This window comes from Ambystoma mexicanum, chromosome 8, assembly GCF_040938575.1.
Source record: "Ambystoma mexicanum isolate Mex_15411 chromosome 8, UKY_AmexF1_1, whole genome shotgun sequence".
Taxonomy (NCBI): domain Eukaryota; kingdom Metazoa; phylum Chordata; class Amphibia; order Caudata; family Ambystomatidae; genus Ambystoma; species Ambystoma mexicanum.
Genome location: NC_090929.1, coordinates 668,291,297 through 668,315,752, shown reverse-complemented (window position 1 = coordinate 668,315,752; position 24,456 = coordinate 668,291,297). Strand labels below are relative to the sequence as shown.

The following is a 24,456-nucleotide window of genomic DNA, read 5'->3' as shown; positions in this document are numbered from 1 at the left end:
GGAAGAGGGGAAGAGGAGGTAGAGGAAAAGGTATTTAGGATGGAAGAGGAGGCCAATGCCACCGCCATGACCAGAAGAGCGAGAGATATGAGAGCAGGAAGAAGAGGAGGTGGTGAGGGAAGCAGGGACCGTAGAGTTGTGAAGGGGGATCCAGGTTTCGGTTAGACATAGGAAGTGAAGGTTAAGACGAAAGAACATGTCCAAGGCGGCTGCAGTCTTATTGCAGAGGAATCTGGCATTCCAGAGAGCAATGTTGATGAGGCTGGAGGGTTGGTCAATGGGGGGGTAGATAAGGTTAGAACGGAGAGGGAGGGTAGGTATGGGATAGGAAGAGTGGGGGAGGGGGTTGAGGAAGGGAGAGGACATGGGGAAAAGGGGAATGGAGAGATTTATACCTCATCACTGTAAACGTACCTGGTTTATGTCCCATCATCCTACCACCTCAGCAAATGGCTACTCAAACTCAACATTTCTTGATCCTACTGTAAAGTCACCTTACCCCGGGGACTGCCTGTTTCTCCTATTGCTCCTTTTGTACATCATTTCTGTTTGAAACGTCACCCTATACTTAATAAATAGAAATATGCACAAAGGCTACTCTCACATGCATCTCAATGCGTGGTTGTGGTCTTAGCACTATTTTTCATCATGAAAGCCGACTCAAAAAGTCAGAATAAAAAAGTCAAAATACATAAATAAGGAAGTATGTGTATCTCATCATTAGACTAACCATGTTAAGCAATGAGTGATCTTTTAATGGATATATTTAATATGGTAGAACTAGAGGCCAGTAGTTTATTTTCTTTGTCAACAGACTTGAAACCTTTGATACTTGTGAGCTATCAATACCAGTCTCAAACTGCAGCAAGTTGGCAATGAGGCGATAAAGCCCAACCCATCTGATTAGGTTTCTACCCCAAGCAAATTTGAAGAAGGGCCAAATTAGATATTTTACAGCACAATCTTACAAAGTACCTGCCTCAAAAGTCTCGATTTTACAAGCAGTTTTGAAGGGCCACTCCTCTAAATTTCTAAAATGAGTCCATTGAGCAAACTTGACCCAGCCAAAGGGAACCAGGGTTTTAAACCAGGACACCATTAGAAGGTTGCATACAATAATATGGAAATGCATACTGTTTGTCCCACAACAACTATTTTTTTTAACACAACAATAAAAACAAGTCTTCATTGCAGTAAATAAATGCCTTTTGTCCTAAAACATATATATGTTTTTTTCTTAAAAGTATACATTTATTTGTCTACAAATACCAGCATTTTGTGCCCAAGAACCACTTTGTCATTGTTGTTAGGTATACTGATATACTGCTCTCCTAAATGGTCGTATATCGGCTCACATTCCACTTTACAGTATCATATTCCCACGACTCAAGTTGAGGGTACACGCGGGTGGACAGAGTCCCCCCACTTTTTTCAGAGGGCACCTTGATATGCTAATTTCGAGTGATAGCACATTCAATTGGTGTGTTAATGAGTTTTCCCCACTTTTTGTTTTAGGATTTGACCCCTGCATATTCCCATATGAAAACCACATGTTAACGATTTCCTCTTAAACCCATTACACCATCTCACGTGATTAGGTGCAATAATCCTGAACCCAGCAACAGCCTTCAGTGCCCCTGTACTGGTTCTCCTGACCAAATCGAACCTTATTTGCACAATAGTCTACCTCAATGGCCAGTTCAGCCCACTACAGCCAGGGATTGGCCAACAGATCAGTCTAGATATGCTGGAGACTGCCTTGTTGATGACCAGATTATGCCTATTTTACCCAGGACTTTCCCATATTGCTAAGGACCATCTCAGCACTCAATGGACTGCCTCATATGCCTAATAACGTAATGCCTTATGTCAGCCTAAAAGGCATGGGTGCAGCCTCATGTGCCCAATGATTGCCTCAAATGCCATTCTTCATCCTCATATACCCACAAACTTGCCCAATGCCCAGGTTCAGCCCAATATGCGTATGTTAAATCTACCTCCAATGCCAAAAATGTACCTTGTGTGCAGGGGTTGCCTCAATGGTCAGATTCTGCTTCCTAAGTACACACATTGCCTTACAGAACCAGAATTCACTTGTATGACACTGAAATACCTTTCATATAATAGGGAAGCATTCATGCTTGGATGTATCCATCTAAACTCCAGGGTTAATATCAAATGCCGGGGTTTCATCTCAAATGCCCTGCAACAGGCTTTTTCACCCATTCAGTCTGACTTGTTGAGAGACAACCTCAATAATCAAGACTCCTCATATTCCCTAATCCAACCGAGTTTCCCCAGACACCGCCTAAATATCAAAATCCATCTATGTATGCCCAGATTAAGCCGCATGTGCACAGAGAAAGTCTGTCTCAGGCTCCACTGCAGGGGGGACTCTAAAAAGCACGTTATTATGACACTAGGACTGGGAAGAGGACATTGCAATACATATTTGTGTAGTGGGAGATACTTTTAGTTCGATGCTGTGGTGTGTAGGCACTTATCCCAGTGTTCAAGGGCTGTAACACACAAAGAATTTGGAATACAACTATTTCTCTGGTACATGTGTATACCTTTAAATATGGGGAATTCCAAAATAATCTCCAATATATTTTTAAGTGAAATGTAAATAGTTTCATTTATTTAATGGACCAACTTAATTATTTTCATTAAGTGAGCCAGTGCTAAAATTAAAACCAAACAATGTTTCTATGCACAGCGAAGGCAAAGGCAGCTTGGCATGTCACCTCCTTTATTCTCGAGAATGAACTGGCGTGCAGGCGGGTGCTCTGCCTATCTGACCCGTGGGGTGCAACCCACGACACAACAATAGAAAGGGGACGTGGCCTCCCAATACAAACACAACAACAGAAAGAGGACACTACATCTCCCCCTTGCTTAACACAAACGTCGAACATTAGTTAATTTCTTCAATCAAGAGAGAAGGATTGCAACTCTTCTAGAAGGGCTACGCAGGTAAGGCGTGCCTTCTGCGTGGCAGTCACTGTCATCAGCGTCCTGTCTCCTTCGCTGTATTCAGAATCCAGATCGTACAGGTTCTCGCTGTCTGTGGTGTTGTTCTCCTGGTGCTCATCACTGTCAAATGTCCGAAGGAAAGAAGAGTTTCTGGTGACAGTGCCATTGGGGCTGGCCGCTGTTATTATGGACCCTTGTAAGTGAGTCACGGTCACTGGCTCTGCCTTAAAAGCGGGGACCTCTTTGGAATCTTGAGTTCGGCAGACAAGCCACTGATCACCTATTTGGAAATTGCTGGGCTTTGCTTTCCTACTGTGGTCAGCATAGTCCTTCATTATGGTCTTGCTCTCCTTGACTTTGATCTGGGCCATGTCAGTACACTCAGCCGAGAGGGAAGTGCTGGGGTTGTGCGGCAGTGTGGTTCTTATGACTCGCCCAAACATTAACGCTGAGGGACACGTTCCCATAGAGCTGTGGAGCGTGTTCCTGTAGTCCCGCAGCAAAGGGCATATGGCCTGCATGAAGGATCCCTTAGTGAACGAGCATATCTGTAGAGTGCGTTTTAGGTTGCCCATAAATCTTTCCACTGTTCTGCTTGCTTGCAGCCACAGGGGTGTGACTTTGCGATGTTGGAACCCGATGTGTTCTGCAAACATGGCGAAATCTTGTCTCCTGAAAGGGGGTCCATTGTCAGACTTCACAATGGAGGGAATTCCATAGTCAGCAAATGTTTTGTCAAATGCCGGTATCACGGCTTGGGCGCTAGTGGAGTGAATTAAATGTACGTCCAGGAACCTGGACATTTTGTCAATGATTACAAGTGCGTATTTGCCATTTGCTAGTGGGCCGAACATGTCGATGGCAACCTCGTTCCATCCCTGAAGTGGCATCAGCGTCATCTTGCGGGGCTCCGGAAACATGCGTGGGGCAACTGCCTTGCATGGGTTTATGGTCATTTCACCTAAAACCATTGCATCTAATGCCATTCCATCGACATTTTTCCAGCAAAAAAATGTCCATCTAATGCATCTTTTATTTTGGGGGGCAGAGGGATCACCCCCCACCCAAACCCCTGTTTTTTACCCTTTAAAATACACCTTAACAAAAATTAACCCTTTACCCCCAAAAAACATGCATTAGATGGACATTTTTTAGATGAAAACGTTTGGATTGAATGGTATTAGATGGAATGGGTTTAGATGAATTGACTAGATAGCCTTGCTGCATGCTATGCATTTGCCCAATGCCTGTTCCACCTTTTCGTCCATCTGCGGGAACCACACTTTGGTTCTAAGCTGTCTTTTAGTGGAAACAGTCCCTCAATGTCTGGAGTGAGCCAACGCAAGTATTTGGTCCTGCAAGCTTGCCGGGATGACGACTCTATTTTCTTTTAGCAATAGCCCCTCCGGGGACGTTGACAGCATGTGTCTTATGAGTCGGAAAGTATGAAACTGTCTCACTTCATTTGCGGATACTGGCTGATCATGTTTGTCATTCTTGTACTTTCTGGATCAGGTGGTCATTTCTCAAGCCCTCTAACAGTTGTGCACTCGTGATAGCTTTGGGCAGTGCACTGTTTACTAGATAGTTTATATATTGATATGCCTTAATGGATTGTCTCTCGTCCTGAGTTGGTAGGGGATAACGAGACACGAAGTCCGCCGGTTTGTTCTCTTTCCCCGGGCGGTGTAAGATTTTGAACGAGTACTCTTGTAATCAGAGTCCCCACCTTGCAATTCGTGGTGGCATCTTGGCCGTTGGTTTGCCATAAATGGTGGTAAGGGCTTGGTGGTCCGTGATGATGGTAAATGGACGTCCATACAAGAACAGATGGTAATGTTCACATGCCCACCCAACTGCCAGGCTCTCTTTCTGGTTGCGAGTATGCACATTCTGTTGTCAAAAGGGTGCCACTTGCATACGCTACTATGCGCCTGGGTAAGGTAGGCGGGGCGCCGGGCTTTGATTGGGCCAAGATAGCCCCTAGACCAACTGGGCTGGCATCTACTGTCATCTCTGTGGCGAGTTCTGGGTCATAATACACCATGCATGAGGCGGGCGCGATTCGTTTTATGATTTCCTGAAAGGTCTCATCGCTCTCGCTGGACCAGAACAAATGTTGTCCTTTTCCGGTGAGTAATCATAGGGGGTGCTCACTGAGGCAAAGTCCTGGATGTATCTGGTGCAGTAGCTCACCATTCCTAGAAAAGATCTTATTGCGGACACTGAGGTGGTTGTTGGGGCTTCCACCAATGCTCGCACCTTGTCAGGGTCTGGTTGTAGTCCGTTATTTGAGAATATGTGCCTCGAAAAACTTCAGTGTTGATTAGCCAATCTCACACTTGTCAGCATTCAGTGTCAAATTGGCCTCTTCTAGCGCCATGCACACTCTCCTAAGCGTGTCGTGTGCTTCTTGTGTGGCTCCAAATATTAAAATGTCATTGCTATAATTTAAACAGTGAGGGATATGCTTGATCACGTGATGAATTTCATTTTGAAAAATCTCTGCGGCTGACGATACTCCAAAGCTGAGGCGCTTGTATCGAAAAAGCCCCAGGTCTGTGGAGAAGGTTGTTATGTATCTGGATGATGGGTGTAGCTCTAGCTGATGGTACCCTTTGTTTAAATCAAGTTTTGAGAATACTTTCGCCCCGTGTAGCAGATGCATGACATCCGTCATTCATGGCGCCAGGTGTCGTTCTCTTTCTATCACCACATTGAGGGCTGCCACATCTACACAGATGTGGATGCGGATTTTGTTCTACTTCTTTGGTAAGGATACTATGGGGGACACCAAGGTGTGGGTCTCTCTGCTGGCTCAATGATATCTTGTTCTAGAAAAGACTGGATTTTGTATTCTACATGCCTTTGGATGTTAAGAGGTATGCCCCTATTGTCTTGGGCTGTCGGTTGCACCTGGGTATTTATGTGTAGTTTTATTTGCTTGTCTTTGAGTTTTCCGAGGCCTTTGAACAGTGCTTGCAACATTTTCTTCCTCATTTCTTTTGGGCCGGTTGTGTATGCAGACATGATCTGGTACATGATTTGTATTAGTCCCATTTGAATAACAGACTGAAAACTGAGGATGCTTCTCCCTGGTACCTCTCCTCTCACCACGCATATTTTGACTTTTGAGCTCTTGTCTTTGTACTGGCACGTTGCTGTGAACAGCCCTGTGCAGTTGAGGGGTTTGTTTGTGCCATATGGGTATATTTCGGTGTCTGTTTTGCGCAGCTCTTTCTTCTTGTCGAGTGAGTTATATATTTCTTCATTAATGACATTTACTGTTGCTCCGGTGTCTATGAGGAATTTGCAGTTCTGTCCGTTTATCCACAATAGCAGGGTTGGCCTGTGTTCGGTGGCTGTGCTGTTCCCTATGGCGTGTACATATCCTCTTTTCCTGTCTCCACTCGATGAGGAGGAATTTGATTCACGTCTTTGTCGTGGGGACGCGTCCAGGTATCTGATTTTCTGTCTTGGTGCTCACCTCTGCGAGTCGTTTCTGCATCTGTATTGCTCAGAGACTTCCTTTCTGTCAGCCTGCCGCCAGTCTCTGCGTGATGACTCACGTGTCCTGCTGTGTGAGCTGTGTCTGCTGGTTGTGGGAGATCGCCACGTGGGCGGTCACTGGCTTTCCCGCCTTGGGCAATGGCTTTCCCGCCTCCTGGAGTCTCCGCTGATTTCCGCCGCCTGGAATGATTTAATGTTCTTGCATACTGGTGAAAAGTGGTTTTCTCCACCACACTTGTCGCAATGAAGGCCTGCTGCCTGGTATGGGCCGACATGCGGAAAATTGTAGCGATATCTATAACACATCTTTTGTTCAGGAATCCATTCAGATGTGCGTATAGGGCACAGGGTTGCTGGTGACGTAGCATGGGTGATTTTAATATTGTTTAATGATTCAGTTAAGGCAGAATACGCTCTCGCAAGTTGGAGGATCTCATAAAGAGTTCTACTTTTGTAACAGCTTTATCCGGAACTCAGATGATTCGCACCCTGCAATGGCGTGTGATTTGAGGGCCTCTTCCGTGGAGTAGCGATTGAAGTCACAGTATTTTGCCTTTTTCCGCAGTCTCATTACGAAATTGCCCATATTTTCTCCTTTTTCTTGCGTGGACGTGTGGAAGATATGTCGTTCGTAGTCTACATGTTTCAGCGGTGTAAAATAATTATTCAGCGAGTCAATTATTCCTTGGAATGTATCTGTCATGTTTTCTGGCATTTTGAACACGATGTCCCTCACTACCGTTCCTAGTGAGTGCATTAATACTCCTCTAAGGCGGCGTTCTTCTCTTATACCTGCTACGTCAATATATAGGTGTAGTTCCTTTAACCACCTGGGCCATCTTGGTGCTAAACTGCTTGCGTCAGATATATCAAAATGCAGCATGGCTTGTAATTGCAATGAGTCATGGCCACCCTCCTCTCTGTGTGCAGGATTGCGAGGGGTTGAATTAGACTGGGGGCTCTGTGAGCTGCTGCCCACTTCGGTGTCTGACATGGTGGTTAGGGCACAAAAGTTCTTAATTGCTCACCTTTGAGTAGTGCAGGGGACTGCCGATGAGGCTCAATGAGCTGCTGTGGGTTGGTGGACAGCAGGATGTGGGGAGGCCTTCTCTGCCACATATATTTTATGGGTTTTGGTGCTTGTGTCATATGAGGAGTACTTTGTGGCAGCGTGTGTCGCTTAATTAGGACTCCTGCTACTTGGAATAAGTCTGTCACTTGAAAATGAGTCCTGGTGGCTGAGATCACCATGTGGCTGCTGACAATGCCAGGTTTCCTCCGTGGCAGTGATCGTGCGCATTCACACAAGGTTCACGTGGTGTAATATGTAGTTTTTTGCTCTGAGCGTTTATGAGTAACGTTTTCTCTGTGGCGGTGCAAATGTTGGTATATCTTGCTCTCAGCGGTCTCACCTTTCCTCTTGATAGCGGTACTGCGACACATGTGGCAGCGTGCGCAGCAGGCCGAAACAGAGTGTGTGTTTTTCCGGCTCCGCAGTGGTTCAGGAGCTTTAAGTTTCAATGTCGGATACTCAGGACGGTGCCGGTTTTGCAATGAAGTTGCACATCGTCGATTACCTCATTGCCATTGTTGAACTGGTGCTGGCTATGAAATATTATATTATGGCACTAATGAGACGGACTCAAAGCACAGAGACAGCAGCTTGGCATGTAACCTCCTTTATTCTCGAGCGCAAACCTGACACGTGGGGTGCAACCCACAACACAACAATAGAAAGGGGGCGGGGCCTCCCTATACAAACACAAAAGAAAGAGGACACTACACTGAGGGCCAACACATTTTTCTGGGAAGCAAGACAACGCAACGCAACACTGGCTCGAATCCCGATCCCACACGTTTTATAAAAGAGCAATTGTAACTATAAAAATCACATTAGCTACTGATATACTGTGGTTAATTACACAACATGGGCATGAGCTCTGGGTCTTTAATTTATTTCGATTGCTAAACTAAAGCTTGTGTAGGGAAGGTATGACACAGGAAAAATGTACTTGCAGATCACGACAGGCTCTCGGGCATTCTGTACAAAAAGAGTCTTAACCACAGAACCTCACTTAGTTGTGTCTACTGAAAACTGCTGGAACCCCCAACTGCAAAATACAGTTGTGACACCAATTGAGTGCTAGAGGGCTATACAAAAACAAGAAAAAGGGCATAATATGGGGTCCCAAAAGCTTGGCCTCGATGCAAGCATGCGTGGTTCCCTCTTTAACACTGATGAATCACCGGTGGATCGCTCATTCTGTACAGAATTACCAGAGAGCCAGTTGTGATTAGCACATTACGCAATAATTAGGAATTAGTACATGGTTGTTACACTTTAGCTATACATTAAATACTGCACTGTTAGTACAGCTTTTGTAAATGCTACCAAAAACATACTATAATGCCTTCAGTGTATGTGTTGTTGGGTCGCCATGGCTCTGGATACTCTCAGGGGCCTGTCTGAGAAAACGGTTGTTGAGGGGGAAAAGGCACACAATCATCCCTTCACACAGTCCCTTGATCATGGACTTCCACAGTTTCAACCGCTTGCCCCCTTCCAATCAGATGATGGTGCAGTGCCAAGGGAACAGGCTACACAAACGTCCCTATGTTCCTACGAAAAAAAAAAAAATACTTTCCCTGGATCATTCGCAGACTTTCACTGCCAGTGCCATCTGCTGCCAGCAGCAACCGGCAGGTAAAAGCCATGGATTTTGAAAAACAAAACCATATCCTTTTGTTTCAACATTGATTTTACAAAATTGCCAGCATATAAAACAATACAATTTAATAGTACCTCTCAACCCAATTTGCAGAAAACAACAAATGATTTCTAAAACAGGTATTTCAATAAGGTTGTAAAGATAGACTGACAGATCTGCCTTTTTCTGCATTTGCACACTTTCTCCATGTTCCAGTCAATATTGACTAATTATTCATTTAACTTTTTAATGTGAAACGTAAAATGCCTCTTTCATTGCAGAACAAAGAATTGTGCAAGTGGTATAAAAAAAATGCAAAACCTGTGAAGTTTTTGGTCTATTTCAAGAAATATGTACAAGGCTCTGAAGAATAATCCCTGGAGAAAAGATCTATAACAAGTGCGTGAGTCTGGTGAGAGTCCAGTCTCTCCCAGTCTCTGTTGAAGCTGGTTATCTTTGTGGATTCTGTCTGCCTGCTGCTGCAGCCTTTGCTTTTTCTACTGCTGTGCCTTTAAGAACTTTGGAACCGCCTATATTTTCACCAGGAGGCGCGTAGCCCGGGCGAGTAAGTCCGGTAAGCCTCCAGTCTCTCCCAGTCGCTGGTGGAGCTGGTTGCACTTAGGATCTTGTCTGTCTGCTGCTTCAGCCTATGCTTTTGCTACTGCTGTCCCTTTAAGAACTTTGGACCCTCTACATTTTCATCAGGAGACGTGTAGCGCCAGCACGTGAGTCCGGCAAGAGTCCAGTCTCTCCCAGTCACGCCCGTGTCGCTCCAGGGAGTTAGGAGCCGGTCACTTCATACTCAGAAGGACCCCATTGCTGTTACCATTGCCGAGTAGGGAGTTGAGATGTCGGCTCCTTCCATCTCGCCCACTCCTTTGCATTCTGCACCTTGAACCCGTCCACAACAGCGACTCCTCGGCGGCATGACGGACGAGCATAATGGAGCACTCTCCAAACTGGCTGAGGCGAGTGTCTCGTCTGTATTGTTTAAAAAACCAAGTAAAGCTCCCTCAATGCCAGCCTGTTTAACGAACTGCAATAGCAAACTAGACATTACAGACGCAGAACTGCTTGAATCTGAAATGCTAAAAGTCGAAGAAAGGGTTGACAATGATGCAGAGGTAACATCGTTCAAGTAGACTCACAGCATTGGGTTAGATAACTGTTGCTTCCTCAGAGTTTAACCCATAGTAAAACTACCACAAGATTTTGTCCACAGACTACGATGAACTTTCCTACAGAAAACAACAGGTTGGACGAGCATCGTAACGGCAGATTTTCACCGCCTGCAGCAATTCAGCAGTCCATGACGACGCCATCAGTATATCAGCTTGCCTCGTCACTTGAAGTTACAGACCGGCCAGAATTTTGCAAACTAACGGTCAAACCCTTCAGCACAAAGACCGCTAATACGATCGTTCCAGCTATCGTCAGTGCTAGCACCAAAGACTGTTGATTTTGCAAGCATTGAAACTGTGACCAATGTTGTAGGAGTAGGTTGTTCTGAGGCACCCAGGACTTCAGTCTTTTATTCTGGAAAAATGGCTCACCATAAACCAATATTTAACACCATCAACGAAAGAATCACTGGCATAAGAGTTTGACGAGTACGACTCTCGCACATGGATTACAAAGCATGTGTTGGTACTGGTAGGAGTATCAACCACTCTTTGCTTAGCAAACATTATTGGGAGACACCGAGTTAATACATGCAATAAGTCACTTCAAAAGGAACTTGTAAATAAAATGCATGATAAAATAAATGCCTCTTTGATAAGTGCCAGCATAGCCAATCCAAAAGCGTGGGTACTTCATGATGAGGCTATTGCAAACTTGGCTGTACCATCCGCCCTACAAAACGGAGAAGTTCTGAACGAAACAAGATCTCCAGCAACTAATTTGCAGCCAGTGGATAAAGATAGTCCTTCTTACAGTCCCTCTCCTTCAACTGACTCGAATGACTCTGATGACTCCTTTGAGATGAGTAAGCAGCACAATTTTACACAACCTAATAAAGACAAATCGCAATTGTCGGTAGCTGCCGGTATTCAAATACACAATAACGTAATGGCAGCGCCGACCATCTCATTGGCCCAGTTTCTAAAACTTTATGAGACGATCAATGATAACATCAAGGATAACTTCACATTACTAGCTTTGATGCACTCAAAAATGCTCTTTTTAGAGGCATTTACCACAAAGGTCCAAGCAAGAATTGACCATGATGCAGAAGTTTCAGCCATGTGGCAAGCACGCTTATGCGATCTAGTGAGTGGTAACCAAATGTAAAAATCAACAATGATGGCAGCTTTAGTTTAGTTGATATGACCAAATGGATGAGAAATCAGCTAAAAGAGTGTCCTACAGCCTGCCTGGCAAGTAAGAGTGTGAAAGAATGTATGGTCTCAGACATGAACATTTGAGAGCTACCGTCCAGGAGCTTAAACAGTGAGCCACAGATCGTGCAGACTAAGGCCATGTGCGATCAAAAAAACAAGCTACAAAGTTAAATGGAATGGAGGCGAATATGACTGTGGTATCGCCTGAGATTGAGTGCCTCCAGTCTGTTGATTTGTTGGCTGATGTGACATTGTCACATGTGTTTAAAGATCCTCTATGGGCCCTTACAGGGGCAATAGAAAATTAATGCTCAGTATGCAAAAAAATCTTCCACAAGAAACACCATCTTTCTGATTGAGGGAGAACAAGAGCAACTCGCGAGAGGTAGAGGTGTTTACAATATTCAAGAAACAAAATCAAGTTACCGAAACTTAGCAGGCAACTCAGCAAATGTTGTGCACCTTCAGCTGTCAAAATGAAACCGAACATTTTTTTAAATGGCCCCAAGACTAAGTCTAATGGTTCTCGTGCGTTCTTAAGGAATTTGACAACACCGCCCATACGATCATCGGAACATGAGCCTATTGAAGTAAAAAGAAATCTATTGAGCTTTACGTCTCGCGACCAATACTCGCAAGAAAATTCTGTGGCTTTGGTTCAATCCAAACCTCAAACGAGAAGTGAAGTTCATATCGAGTTCTGCCCTAAAGACGCATGTAACTCGACAAATTTGGAGGATCTTGATCTGATAGACGATCTATCGCAATATCTGGAAGACAATGAAGTCGAAACAGTGCGAGATACTTCACTTAAATCTCAAAACAATGAACAGCGGCAAACGCGCGTACATTCGGAACAGAAGGTGGTGACTAAACCGGTTCAAAGGACAGAAGAGAATAGGACGTATCAAACGGCCAGTTCCACAACTTTCTTAACACTCTCCCAAAAATGGAGCAATGTGCTACATAAGGCACAGCGGACCCACCAACGATGTAACAAAACCAAAGTAGCCATCCCAAATGACCTTAATCCATTAAGACCACAAGCAAAGGCAACTTCTGCAACTAATTCCAAGTGCGGTTTACCAACAACTCCAGCTAGCCCTTATGGAAGAACAAAGAAGATCGAGTTAGAAAATATATTGTCCGGAAGAAATGAATTAAATCTAAATAGGAAAAACGTGATGCATTTACTCCATTGTGTACCTGTTCTTCGAAATATTGGATCGGATGACATCGCGATTGTGTAATATGTGGACGAGTCTAGTAGTTATTGGGTGATACTACATGAGAAATCTCATCTTATAAAAACCATTACTAGAAACAAATCCAGCAATTCAACCATTCCATTTCGAGCTACGAGAGCATATGCCATGGGTCTCGGCATGACAAGCAAAACACGTCCTCAAACCACTGGTGCAAAGAAATCATCATGTTGCGGACTGACTTGAGTCCAACTGCGGCCATGGACATGATGGTACCTCCTCTGAAAGTTACATTAAGTAATAAATCTGAGCTGCCCTCTCACGCGACCAAACTTTCCTGTGCCGTAGATCAATTCAACGGTAACGCCAAGTGGTCATGGCCAATGAAAACTTTGACAAATTCGAACGTCCAGTAGCAAGATGCCACGACCTCTGAGATCAATTGTGGTTTACTTTCCGGGAATACTGGAGGTTTTAAGCATTTGTATAAGGACTCAACTTTGGACCGGAAAGGTCCTACTATCATTTGCCTCAAAGAAACATGGCTCTGCAGCCCTCCTGCTTGCGACGGATACTCCACATTTATAAACCTGGCAGAAAAAGGCCAACAAGGAAGACAATATGCAGGTCTAATCACACTGTTCAAAAATTATCAAAATTTGAGGGTGATAGAGACTGGCAACGCTAATCCGTTTGTCCAGTGGATTATTCTCCAGCATTGTCACACCGAAATAAATTATCCAATCCATACAGTGGTGTTAAACCTATACTGGAAGCTGAAGAAGAGACAAACTATCTAATTTCTACAAACAGTCGCCAATATCATTGATGATGCTTATCGTGATTTAAGCAATCCACATTTTCTAATCTGCGGAGACTTGAATATAAAGTGTCTTGATAAGGATGGCAAACCATTGAATGTATCCGCGGCCATTTCGATGACGTTGAACTACAGGAATTACAGGGGGTTGCAGTTCCTGAGTTCTCAACACCTCTATATGCTGAATGGTCAGACAACGGGTGATACACCAGGAAAAAAGTAACAATCAATCCTCCACAATTGACTATGTATGGACCTCCAGAAATGTCCTACATAATATAGTTTGACTAGACATTCTTCCACAAAAAAGCAGTGATCATGATCTAATGCGGCTCTCTTGGAAGCTGAATGGCTTACTTCCTACTCTACACAAACTGGGAAAAATAACAATTAATCAGGGTGGCAATCGTCTAAAAAAAAAAAAGAAGATATAACGACATTAACTGGAAAATATAAGGACCTCTGTGAACAAAACTCTGATCTTTCCTATGTCTACCTGCTTACAAGTTATAAGGTAGTAAAAACAGGATTTAGACAGCCATACTTGAAATGCAAACATCGTTATTGTGCAGCGGTGGTGCAACAACGGAAAAGCCTACGACTAAACATCAAACATTTAAAAATGTTTCCCTTGATCATGGCGAAAACTGCAATAAATCAAAGAAAACAGCGCTATAACAACTGGTTTATCAGTTTGCAAACACTGCGTGATCAAGAACAAGGAGAGAAAACGCTGAAAGCAATTTGAAAGTCAAACACAAGAGACGCCTGGTCCCTGATCAATCACATAACCCTTAACCAACAAGGATGCTTGAGCAGTGGGGTCTCAGAACAAATGTGGGTCGACCATTACTCAAAATGTGTTTGCGTGTCTGCCTAGCAGTAACATATTGTTAAATAATACAACGCCCAAGAACTGGGACTTCAAAATATCTGGGGCTGACATCAGAGAGGCAATAATAAAATTGAGAAACTCTTATGCAGCTGGCCCTGATGGGCTAACACATTCAATGTTGAATGCAGCACTAGAGCATTGGTCTATATTGATATCTGAATTATATAATTCCATTTTAGCTGCAAGTAAGCTACCAACTTCAGGGACATCAGCGATCATTGTCCCTATCTTCAAGAAGGGACCAAGAGCCGATCCAGCGAACTATACACCAATAGCTCTGTTGGATGTAATTGGAAAACTATTAGCATCAAAGCTTAAAAAAAAATGCTGATACAATGGGCGAATACGGCCGAACTCCTGGATCCAAGACAGTGAGGGTTCAAGAAAGGTGTTGGCACCAATCTCAACCTCTTTCGCCTGAATGTATTAAAACTACAGTCAATGAAGAACAAGTCTAATCTATTCCTGGCATTTATCGACTTAAAACAAGCCTTCGACAGTCTAAACAGATCTAAACTATGGGCGAAACTCAAGAGTGAGGGGATGTAGCATTGATCTATTACAGGTGGCTAAGGCTTTCCACACAAATACGTGCAGATTAGATTAAACAATGAAGGAGAACTATCAATTTGTCACGGAAGGATAGCTTGAGGGCAACGCACTCGCCATGGGAGCAAGACGATGCGGAGCAACACAGGTTCGATCCCCGGGTCCTCGCTTAGAAACCTCTGGGTATTAAGCACGTTATAAATAACCAATTACAGTTACAATCAAGAAAAATTAAAAGAGGTGTCAAACAAGGATGCCCATTGGTGGCAACTTTATTTAACCTATATTTGGCAGACCTGACCAGCGCACTAAAAGAAAAAAAAACTTCCCCCCAAAGATCAACAACCATCAGATTTCATCGATTATTTATGCAGATGATTTAGTTTTACTCGATCAGATGCAAATCGGATTACAACGACTACTCGACTCCCTACAGCGATATATGTTGAGTGATGATTTGGTGATCAACATTGAAAAATCTAAAATAATATCATTTGGATACCAAATCAGAAAAAAGGGAAGAACTTTATATGGAAAATAGGTTGAGAAGAACTGCAGCCGGTAGAGTCAATACGCTATCTCGCCATTACATTTAACAAATCAATAGGCAAAAAGATCTGCTTAGAGGAACTTCAATCAAAAGTCAAAATGTTAGCTTCACAAGGGAGTTGCATGCGAGGGTAAATTCTCACTAGTACCCCACTCACCTTCTAAAAGCAAAAAGTAATCCCCATACTAACATATGGTAGGGAAGCTGGCTTAAATTTCTACTGAAAAAATTGGAGTGTTTTTGAAGGAAGGTTTTGGAAAGCGACTTTCAAATTGCCAAAGTGTCTACCAGTTGCCGCCATCCGAGCTGAACTGGCATTGCAATCTTTACAATCTATCACAGTATGGAAATCACTGTCTTTGCTGAGAAAAATCAAAATGGAGAATGTAGAAATTCCATTACAGATTTCTGAATCCAATTGTAACTGGAATCAATTTGTGCCTCCTAGAAAAGTGGACTGAAAAATGCTTGTGAGATCTCTCGCATTTAAACGCATCACTAGATTCATTGTTGACCAATCCATGCAGTGTAAAATCCAAACTAAGAAGACTAGATTGGATTGAAACGCTTCATCAAAGAGCGCAATATAAATCAATGCAAAATATTGTCCCTGAATCCTGTGCATTGAATACGACATTGAGATACCTGCAAAATGTCCAAGCCGCTATCATAGAAATCATTTTCTGAGCCAAAGATTAAACTTATACTTAACCAAAGAGCGCCTATATGCTCTAAAATAACAGCTGTGCAATGATACTATCTGCCGCTTTTGCAAAAATCCAGAGTGTACGGAAACAGTTAAATATCTTATGACTGTATGTCCCGAATTGACAGCAGAAAGATCTGCTTATTTCAAGCAGACCACGTTCACAATATAAAGACCTTCGCACCGGATGAATGGTGGAGCCTATTCCTGTTGGGAGAAAACCCAGCACGGGTCTGCGCAGGAGTAAACTTTATGGATAAAATATTAGACGCAAGAAAAGAGAAACATAATTGAATGGGATGTTAAATGGTTATTAATTTTAAAGTGTTTCCTTCAAGGGGAAACCGAGCTAAAATTAGTTTTAGATGAAATTTGAAAATGTGTGCAAAATGTTTTGTATTGAACTAAATCACAAGAAAAAAATAACAAGTACTGGCGAAGTCAGACTTTAGGCTTTGTAAATTTAGAGGGCTCCTACAAGACAAACAATTAAATTCGCCCTCTCCACATTTATAAAGCAAGACATACAGAATAAGCTAATGACTATTTACATACAAGGACAGGCTGTGCTCAAATTACGTTTTTCATCTCATCATGCCACCCACTGGTGTTCTTTTATTCCAGGCTTGTGCTTGTACTATCTTATTGTCCAAGGCTGCTTGCATCTGCCAATTCCCTCCAGCCGTATAGTTATTCCTGCAATCATCACTCATAACTATAAGTGGGTCAACCAATGAGAAAGCTGTACTACTGGCAATTCCCTGTAGTCAGATCTCTTTTTGCTGAGTAAAAGATGCACCTCTTTGAGGCAACCAGACATTAAAACTCATAATAAAATGTATGGTCTACAGCTGGATTGGTTCTGGCAGTTTTAAAGTGGTTCACTGTGATAATGAAACAATGCTGGGAGTGCGGGTGGAGGATGCAACTATAAAGGTGTCCGGATTCTGAAGTATTATAGGGTTTATGAGTTCTCACATGCTTCCTTGGTCTTATTGGTTATTCTCCAGATTAAAACTCATAGCTTGCCATTGGGTACCCAAACTACTATCAGGTAAGGGGGCAGGATGACCGCCTACAGTAGCTAGGGTTTTAAATGCAACTCAACTGGGACTACTATTCTTAAAGTGATCAGATGACTTGCTTTTTAGGTGTAAGGGTCTATCTAAAGCAATATCTATCCTTGTCAGAATTCCATAAGGTAACACACTGTCAGTGATATTACACCCAGCTAACTTCTTGCCGAAAAACTCCGTTCTCAGGCTAACACCCAGCTAACTTCTTGAATTCTGAGAGCCAGGAATATAACATGAAATGTGCTTTTTTATTCCTCAGCACAGTGAGCAGGGAGTCCACGTCTGGTTGCCCCCAGGTAACTTAAGGTGACCAACCCAAGTTCCTTCCAAAAATACAAAAAAGTTAGCAGGCGCCCCTCTCTCGAAAGAACACGGCATGATATCCTGTTCAGTGGTTTTTAACCACTTTGAGAGTTCACAGCCATCTGCTTTTTGCTCACTGTACTTTTCACAGATGAGAAATATTAATTTGCATATCAGTCTTTGTCCCGCCCCCATGGGCAGTCCAGCACCGAAATGCTATCACAATTCCCTTCTGAACAAGAGTACCAACAGCAACCCCATACACGTGTTTCAGCCTTGTTGGGCCTCATCAGTGAGGTGAAGCTGTGCCTCTCTGAGCACAGTGAGCAGGGAGTCCATGGCTGGTTGCCCCCAGGTAACTCAGGGAAACAAACCCCAAGTTCCTTCCAAAAAAACTAAAAAGATAGCAGGCGCCCCTCTCTCGAAAGAACACGGCATGATAACCTGTTCAGTGGTTTTTAACCACTTTGAGAGTGTGCAGCCATCTGCTTTTTGTAGAAGTAGCCTCAAGGTGACCTTTGACATTAGTGAAGAATTAGCAAGGAAAATAATCAAGCCGATATTTTCTAGCAAGATCAATTGTAACTTTAGATAAGCTTCCAAATTTACTGTATACCAGCGAAAGAAGCCTGATTGGGCCTGCCTGATTTGTGCTGGACATGTTCTATGACTCCTGGGAGCATGGCGCATGTAACTATGGTCTGTAATAGAGTAAGAACATTCTGGGAATAGATGTTTATAAGATAGAAATTATATTGGGTTCACACGTGAGTAGATCCCAGGTTCATGTCATTTTCAACTAACTCTTAGATGCACATACATTCTTGCTGGACTAGTTATTATGCACTAGATGGTATACCCGGTGTTGCCCAGGATTTTATTTTCTCATAGGTACTGTTTGTTAGAAATACCTTAAGGTAGCTTTATACTTTTTGGAAAGGCTCCATAAGAAATGTGAAAACAAAGATTCACAAAATATTTTCGATTCATATTTTTTGTTCTTCTTAAAAACTCATTCTGAAACGTATAAATGTATGTGAGAACATGGATATTCCTGAGTAGCTTGATGGATGACATGATGCCGACGGTGCCAACAACTATGGACCTGAATTTTAACATTACCAAAGTACATGTTCATTGTAGGGCTTTTTATAAACAGTGTTTGTTTTTCCAGTTGGAGCAAAGATATACATCTGATTTTGGGAACCCACTCCAGAACCTGCGACATGCCCATGGGAGAAACATGGAGATACCAAGTTGATACCAGTGCACTTGATTGACTGGCCCGGTGCCTTGTTGCTCGTGATACCGAATGCCAGCCTGACCGGGAATTGAAGGCACTTGAAACTGAACGGCATGTCTGTCAGAATGAGTGGAAAGCGGGGGATGAATACATCTCCTTTTTCCTTCCCGGTCGACACTGTTCCTTAAATTATGTTGAGCAGCAATTTTTTAACGCACAGCCTTGTGCCATTACACAGCCTAGGTGGGTCGTGATAGCGAAGCAGCATGATGGAAGACCAAACTTTCAGTCAAAGGTGTTGTGTTGGCATTTTTCGGGCGGGGGGTCAAGTGAGTTGTGGAATTCTGTTGGATAGTTTACGGCTTTGTCTGGATCCACCACTTTATCGATTAAGTTGTACTCTGTTACCAAGCCACAAATAGTTTTTGACTTTCATATATATATTTAGATTGGCTGGTGCCAAAAACACAGATTTTAAGTTTTGGAAGACCTGCAACCAAGGATTAGATTCTAGGTCGACTTGTCTTTTATTGTAGGTAGCATACGCACATTGCAAAAATGAAGCTACATATAACCAGATCTCCTTTTAGGTACATAGCTCCTTCATTGAGCTACATACCTAAATGGATCACAAGGTTGTGTGGTGTATGTTTTAATTTACATTGTCTAAATAATGATGCTTGAATTTAAAAAACTGAATATGGAACATTTACATAGAAAAGAAAGGTGATTTAAGGTGGTAGTTTAATATAGTGTGGCTGTTCTCTGCTTATCAGCAATTTCCTCTTCTTAAATAAACATTTAGGCATCAACATTATTTTGTTCCTTCTTCCGTCTGGGTGGTTTTGTTTATGCCATTTTCCTTTCTATAAGTAAATACTGATGGTCGAGAAGGAACAGCTCAATATAACAAATCTGATTTTAATACAAAAAAGACTAGGCACAACCTCCAATAAAATGACAGCCCCCAAGTATGTCTTGACAGCATGTGCGATGCCCTAAGCCAGAGGAATCTAAAGACTGGTGACATGCATGCCCCAAACTCCGTACCTCACATCCGTGAGAAAGAATTATGATCACACAGCAGTCCAATTGTGAGTGGTCCATTGCAGCCAAACTTTGCAGCTCCTTGCAGATTTCCTAAAGAAGGGACACACAGATGTATTGGTAAAATAGACAAGACTGCAGCATTAATTACTAAAGACATTAAGAGAATCCTAGATATTTACCTTTCCCATTAGATTCTCACGGACCAGAACTTCGAAATGAAACGATGCAAACCGAACCTGCAATTTCTCACAGTCAATGTTAGACCCAACTCGAGGCGACAGATCAGTATGTTCTAGAAAGTTTACATTATTGATGATTAAGCAAAAGCCACAGGGGTCTGCCTCGATTAGGTAAGCCTGCAAAAAAGAAGGACCAAGACAGGAGAGTTAGACACAAGACAACTCCTACAAATCCATATTCCAAGGAACAAATTTGGAATTAAAAAGGAATAGACCGTACCATGGCAGGTGCAAGTCAGACACTCCCTCTACCCAGGACTTGCCCTGGAGTGAAACTATACAGGACAGAGTGAGACAAAACGACATTGCTTTCTTTGCCCTCCGCTCTGAATTGAACCAGGACCAAATATGGGCCAAGTAGGTTGGAATTCAAATAAGTCAGCAGTCAAACCCACATATTGATATTTTATTTCTATCGCTCTTGTACACAAGTGTTTCAGAGCACGGCAAGGGGGGGGACAGGGGACAACAAAACAACGATCTTACTAGGCCCAGTGACATTGAGAACACGCAAGTGCATGGTTGTGGGGAGGGGAAAAGTGCATAGAAGGGGAAAGAAGTGGAAAGTGTGGAGCAAATGAGAAACAGAGAAATAAAGTAAATAAATAATAATGACAACATACAGTGGTAGTGCAGCCAGCAAATGGCAAGTGCTGGGTTTAAGGCAGCAGACAGGGTAGGTGCGATAAGTGCAGGTAGAAAAAGCCGGGGGAACTGTATGGGTACAGATACAGACCCCAGTGCAACGGGTGACCCGGAGGCAGTGCGGGTGGGTGGCAGGGTGAGCAGGTACCTGGGCCCGGAGGACAGAGGGTGGCCAGGTGCACGGTGTCAAGAGAGAACAGATCAGCAGGGGAGAGGGGGAGCGAAGGCAGAAGCAAAGAGGAGGTTCTTGAGGTGCTTCCGGAACCGGAGATGGTTCTCCTCAAGTTTTAGAGTGGCAGGGAGGCTGTTCCAGAGGAAGGCCCCAGACATACCAGCGAGTTTACAGATTCCACTGGATTCCACATCATCACAGAATTCAGCAAAGGCCAGATGGGAAAACAACTGTATATAGTCCACCAACATTTGTTTATTATAGGACCTACAATAAGTGAACCATTTTAGGTACAATGTTTTCAGGAGCCTCACAGGAAACACAATCCTACACTTAAAACACAGACTAAAGCCCTATTATGACCACACCCACTCCTTGCCTCATTTTCTAATGTAATTTCCCCAGTTCAGCCTTTCAATGAATGCGAGTGCATCTGCACAGAGATGGCCTTCCTTAATTGTTTAAAAAGCATGCATTAGAAAAGTGCAAGCTAAGCCATTTGAGCAAAGAACAGGATAATGCCGGAAGCAGATTTGGTGCTGTCCCCAGCAGTGAAAGCCTGGGTGGGAAATAACAGACACAGGAGAGAGATGTGAGGCACAGGTGAGAATAAGTATGCACCAGGGCTGATTCTATGGCTCATAGTTCAGGTTACCATAAATCTTCTCACTGATTAGTATTTGATGCACAAGGGACGCAGTATCATGGGGGCTTGGTCCGATGGTACTGGCAGTGACATGGCATGGTACCCGTACCAACCATTTTGCACACAATGGTGGGGATTTGCATTGTCCACAACAGTTAATTCCTAATTTAGTCCATGTGTCACACCATTTATAAGGTAGAACCAACATCATTATACAGAGATGCAAATACAACTCAAAAGGGTGTCCAGTCTCTAACATGGCTGCTGCAACATTTCTGGTCCACTGGCAATCGCTGAATGCTTCAAGGATGATCTGGGCACTAGTTCCCGGATCACTTACCAGTAATCTTCATTACTCGGAGTGCTCATTTTCCACTTTACAATCCTAAACATAGTGAGGGGTGTCAGCCACCAGGAATACCTTTGCTTGTTTCATTGCCCTTCCTCTTCATGAAATGAGCTATACATTAGTACATTCTGTCCCGAAGGCGCTGGAGTCCGTTGCAAGCTAAGAACAGCTCCAAATCTCAAGTACGAACAGGGTGGGAGGAAGGGAAGAGGACCGTGTTAAGGAACAAGAGTAATAAGGATTACCTTTAAGCAATCGGGACATTACCTTATCGTGCTATCTTCCTCATCCGAGTCATCGACATAGTGAGGATTTATTAGTTCTTGACAATGGACAAATAGTATACTAAGCAACTTTCGTCATTAAGTACACGAAAGGTACTGGGGAATGTGCCATAGCACTTAGAAGCAGCCGTAAGTACACAATAAGATGTGAACTCGTACCCCATCCGGAGGTTGCAGTATATGACAAATGTGGAGGGAGAAGCCCAAGTGTCTGCCCTGTAAATCTGGAACAGTACCAACATTTCGGCCCCAAAATTAGGACCATTTCATTACCGCACCTTTGCACAGTCATGAAATGTCGCCCCCCACTACACTGGGAGCAGGTGTTACGTGGGTTTCCCCTGCTTCCATTAGATGGGAGCAGGGGACAATAAAGAAGAAAAAAAACAAAGAAAAAAAATGGAACTTGCGATGCCAGTTTAGACCCACGTCAGTGGGCGAGAACCGACGCTGCAGAGTCGGGGGAGAGACGCCGGCACACTTCACAGTGTGCCGCGAAAAAGGTAAGTGGGTAGGGGGAGGCGGTTGCGGGGGATGCAGGCCACAGTGATCTATGTGATCACTGCGTCGCACCATAATCGGTGTCGGGACTTTAATTGTCGACATTATGGGCTGCGCAATAATCACATAGGCTTGTAAATCTTACGTATGGATTTGCTTTTTGATTCTGTTTTGTCTGACAGGGCCATGATCTGTCCCCGAGTAGGAGTCCTACCAGAGTTTATGCCAGAGCCAGTCCGGCCCCAGTGGTAGGGTGTGGGAGAGGAAGGCCAAAGTCCCTATACTATACCTCCCCCATTCCAGGTTTTGTGACTAAAGCATCAATGTCCATCACCCAATGCCTGCACAGCACCATTTTGACCAGTGTCTTTCTTTTTGTCTTGTACACCATCAGCATCTATAATGGGACAGCCATCAAGTACCCAGAGGAAGGCCAAGCCAAACGAACAAGAGGTAGAATAAACTGCACAACAGCCTGGACAAAGCAAGCCACTACACCACTTTCTACCATTAAAACAACACAACAAGTCCAAGTGCGGAGTACTCCAGCAACACCCACCCACCAGGAGACAGCAAACCTGGCGAGCAAAACACCAGTACACGGCAAGAACCGAGCTACAGGCGGGACCTGCATTACCAAAGACATTACAATCTGATTTTGCAGATGGACCACGGAGCGGCATCATTGCCAAGCCTGCATCCTTAAAATACCGGAGACCCTCACATGAAATGGGTCATTAACTGTTGCAGGCCGCCTTTGTTGAAGATCGATAAAGACACCTTTTGAATGTTTTCCTTATTGTCACACCGCCACGGGGAAGAGGACAGACAGCGGTTGACCCAGGTAACCAGTTGAGAGAGTGACGCTATATTGGGGGAAGGAGGAAGGTAAAAAGGAGAACAGGAAGGAGTGGGTTGGGTTCAAGGGAGGAGCAGGAGGACCAAGAGATCAGGCGGATGAAGGATGAAGCAGAGGAGTGTGGAGGAGAATTGTTGAAGGAGTGTGTACGGTGAAGTTTTGGTTGATGAGAGAGAGTGCTACTTGTGTTGGAGTGCGTGGTGAAATTTGTGTTTATGAGATTAATAGAGATTAGGGAGTGTTAGAAAAGGTGGCTGGGGAAGAGAAAGAAGGGTGACTAAGGGAGAAGGTGTGGATGGAGTGTGTAATAGTGTTGAGGAGAGTAGTAGTAGCAGCTGTTGTGTAGAGGGGAGTGGCAGGGTGGAGTGGGGAGTAGTTGTAGTGTGGAGAGGGGAGAGTAGAGGTTTTGCAGAGGAGAGATAGAATAATAGGGAGAAAAAGAGGAGAATGGAGGCAGTTACTAGAAAGAGGAAAATCAGAGAAACAGATGAGTAATTCTCAGAGAGAGGAGAGTCTGTGTGGGCGGAACAAAGTAGGAAGAGGTAAGGAAAATGGCAGCTAGGGAGGGTCATGGTCAGGCTTGTAAGGATAGGATCAAGTGGGGACTGGGTGTCTAAAAGTCACAAATCCATAATCAGTATAATCCAGAGAGCTTTAAAGTAGGGACCACCTAGATAGTTCCCTGAGGGAGTCCTAGACAGATATGGCATTCTCCCTTTAGGCCACCATAGGTAGATAAGAGAGATATTTAAATAATATCGATTACTGCTCTCTAGTGATCATCCCGGGATGGAGGAATGCCTGGGTTAGGGAGGGAACACCAGTATC

At 43.7% G+C, this 24,456-nt stretch overlaps 1 protein-coding gene across 2 annotated transcripts in view; it reads right to left on the bottom strand.

The window, feature by feature from the left end:
• CASP9 (caspase 9) overlaps positions 1-24,456 on the bottom strand; it is a 653,184-nt gene that overhangs the window by 231,604 nt on the left and 397,124 nt on the right. For both annotated transcript variants that reach the window (XM_069610458.1, XM_069610459.1), the window contains 2 exons: positions 20,113-20,289; positions 19,934-20,023 (listed from right to left, as the gene is read on the bottom strand). In XM_069610458.1, coding sequence (XP_069466559.1) covers positions 19,934-20,023; positions 20,113-20,289 — 267 coding nt within the window. The remainder of the gene's footprint in view (positions 1-19,933; positions 20,024-20,112; positions 20,290-24,456) is intronic.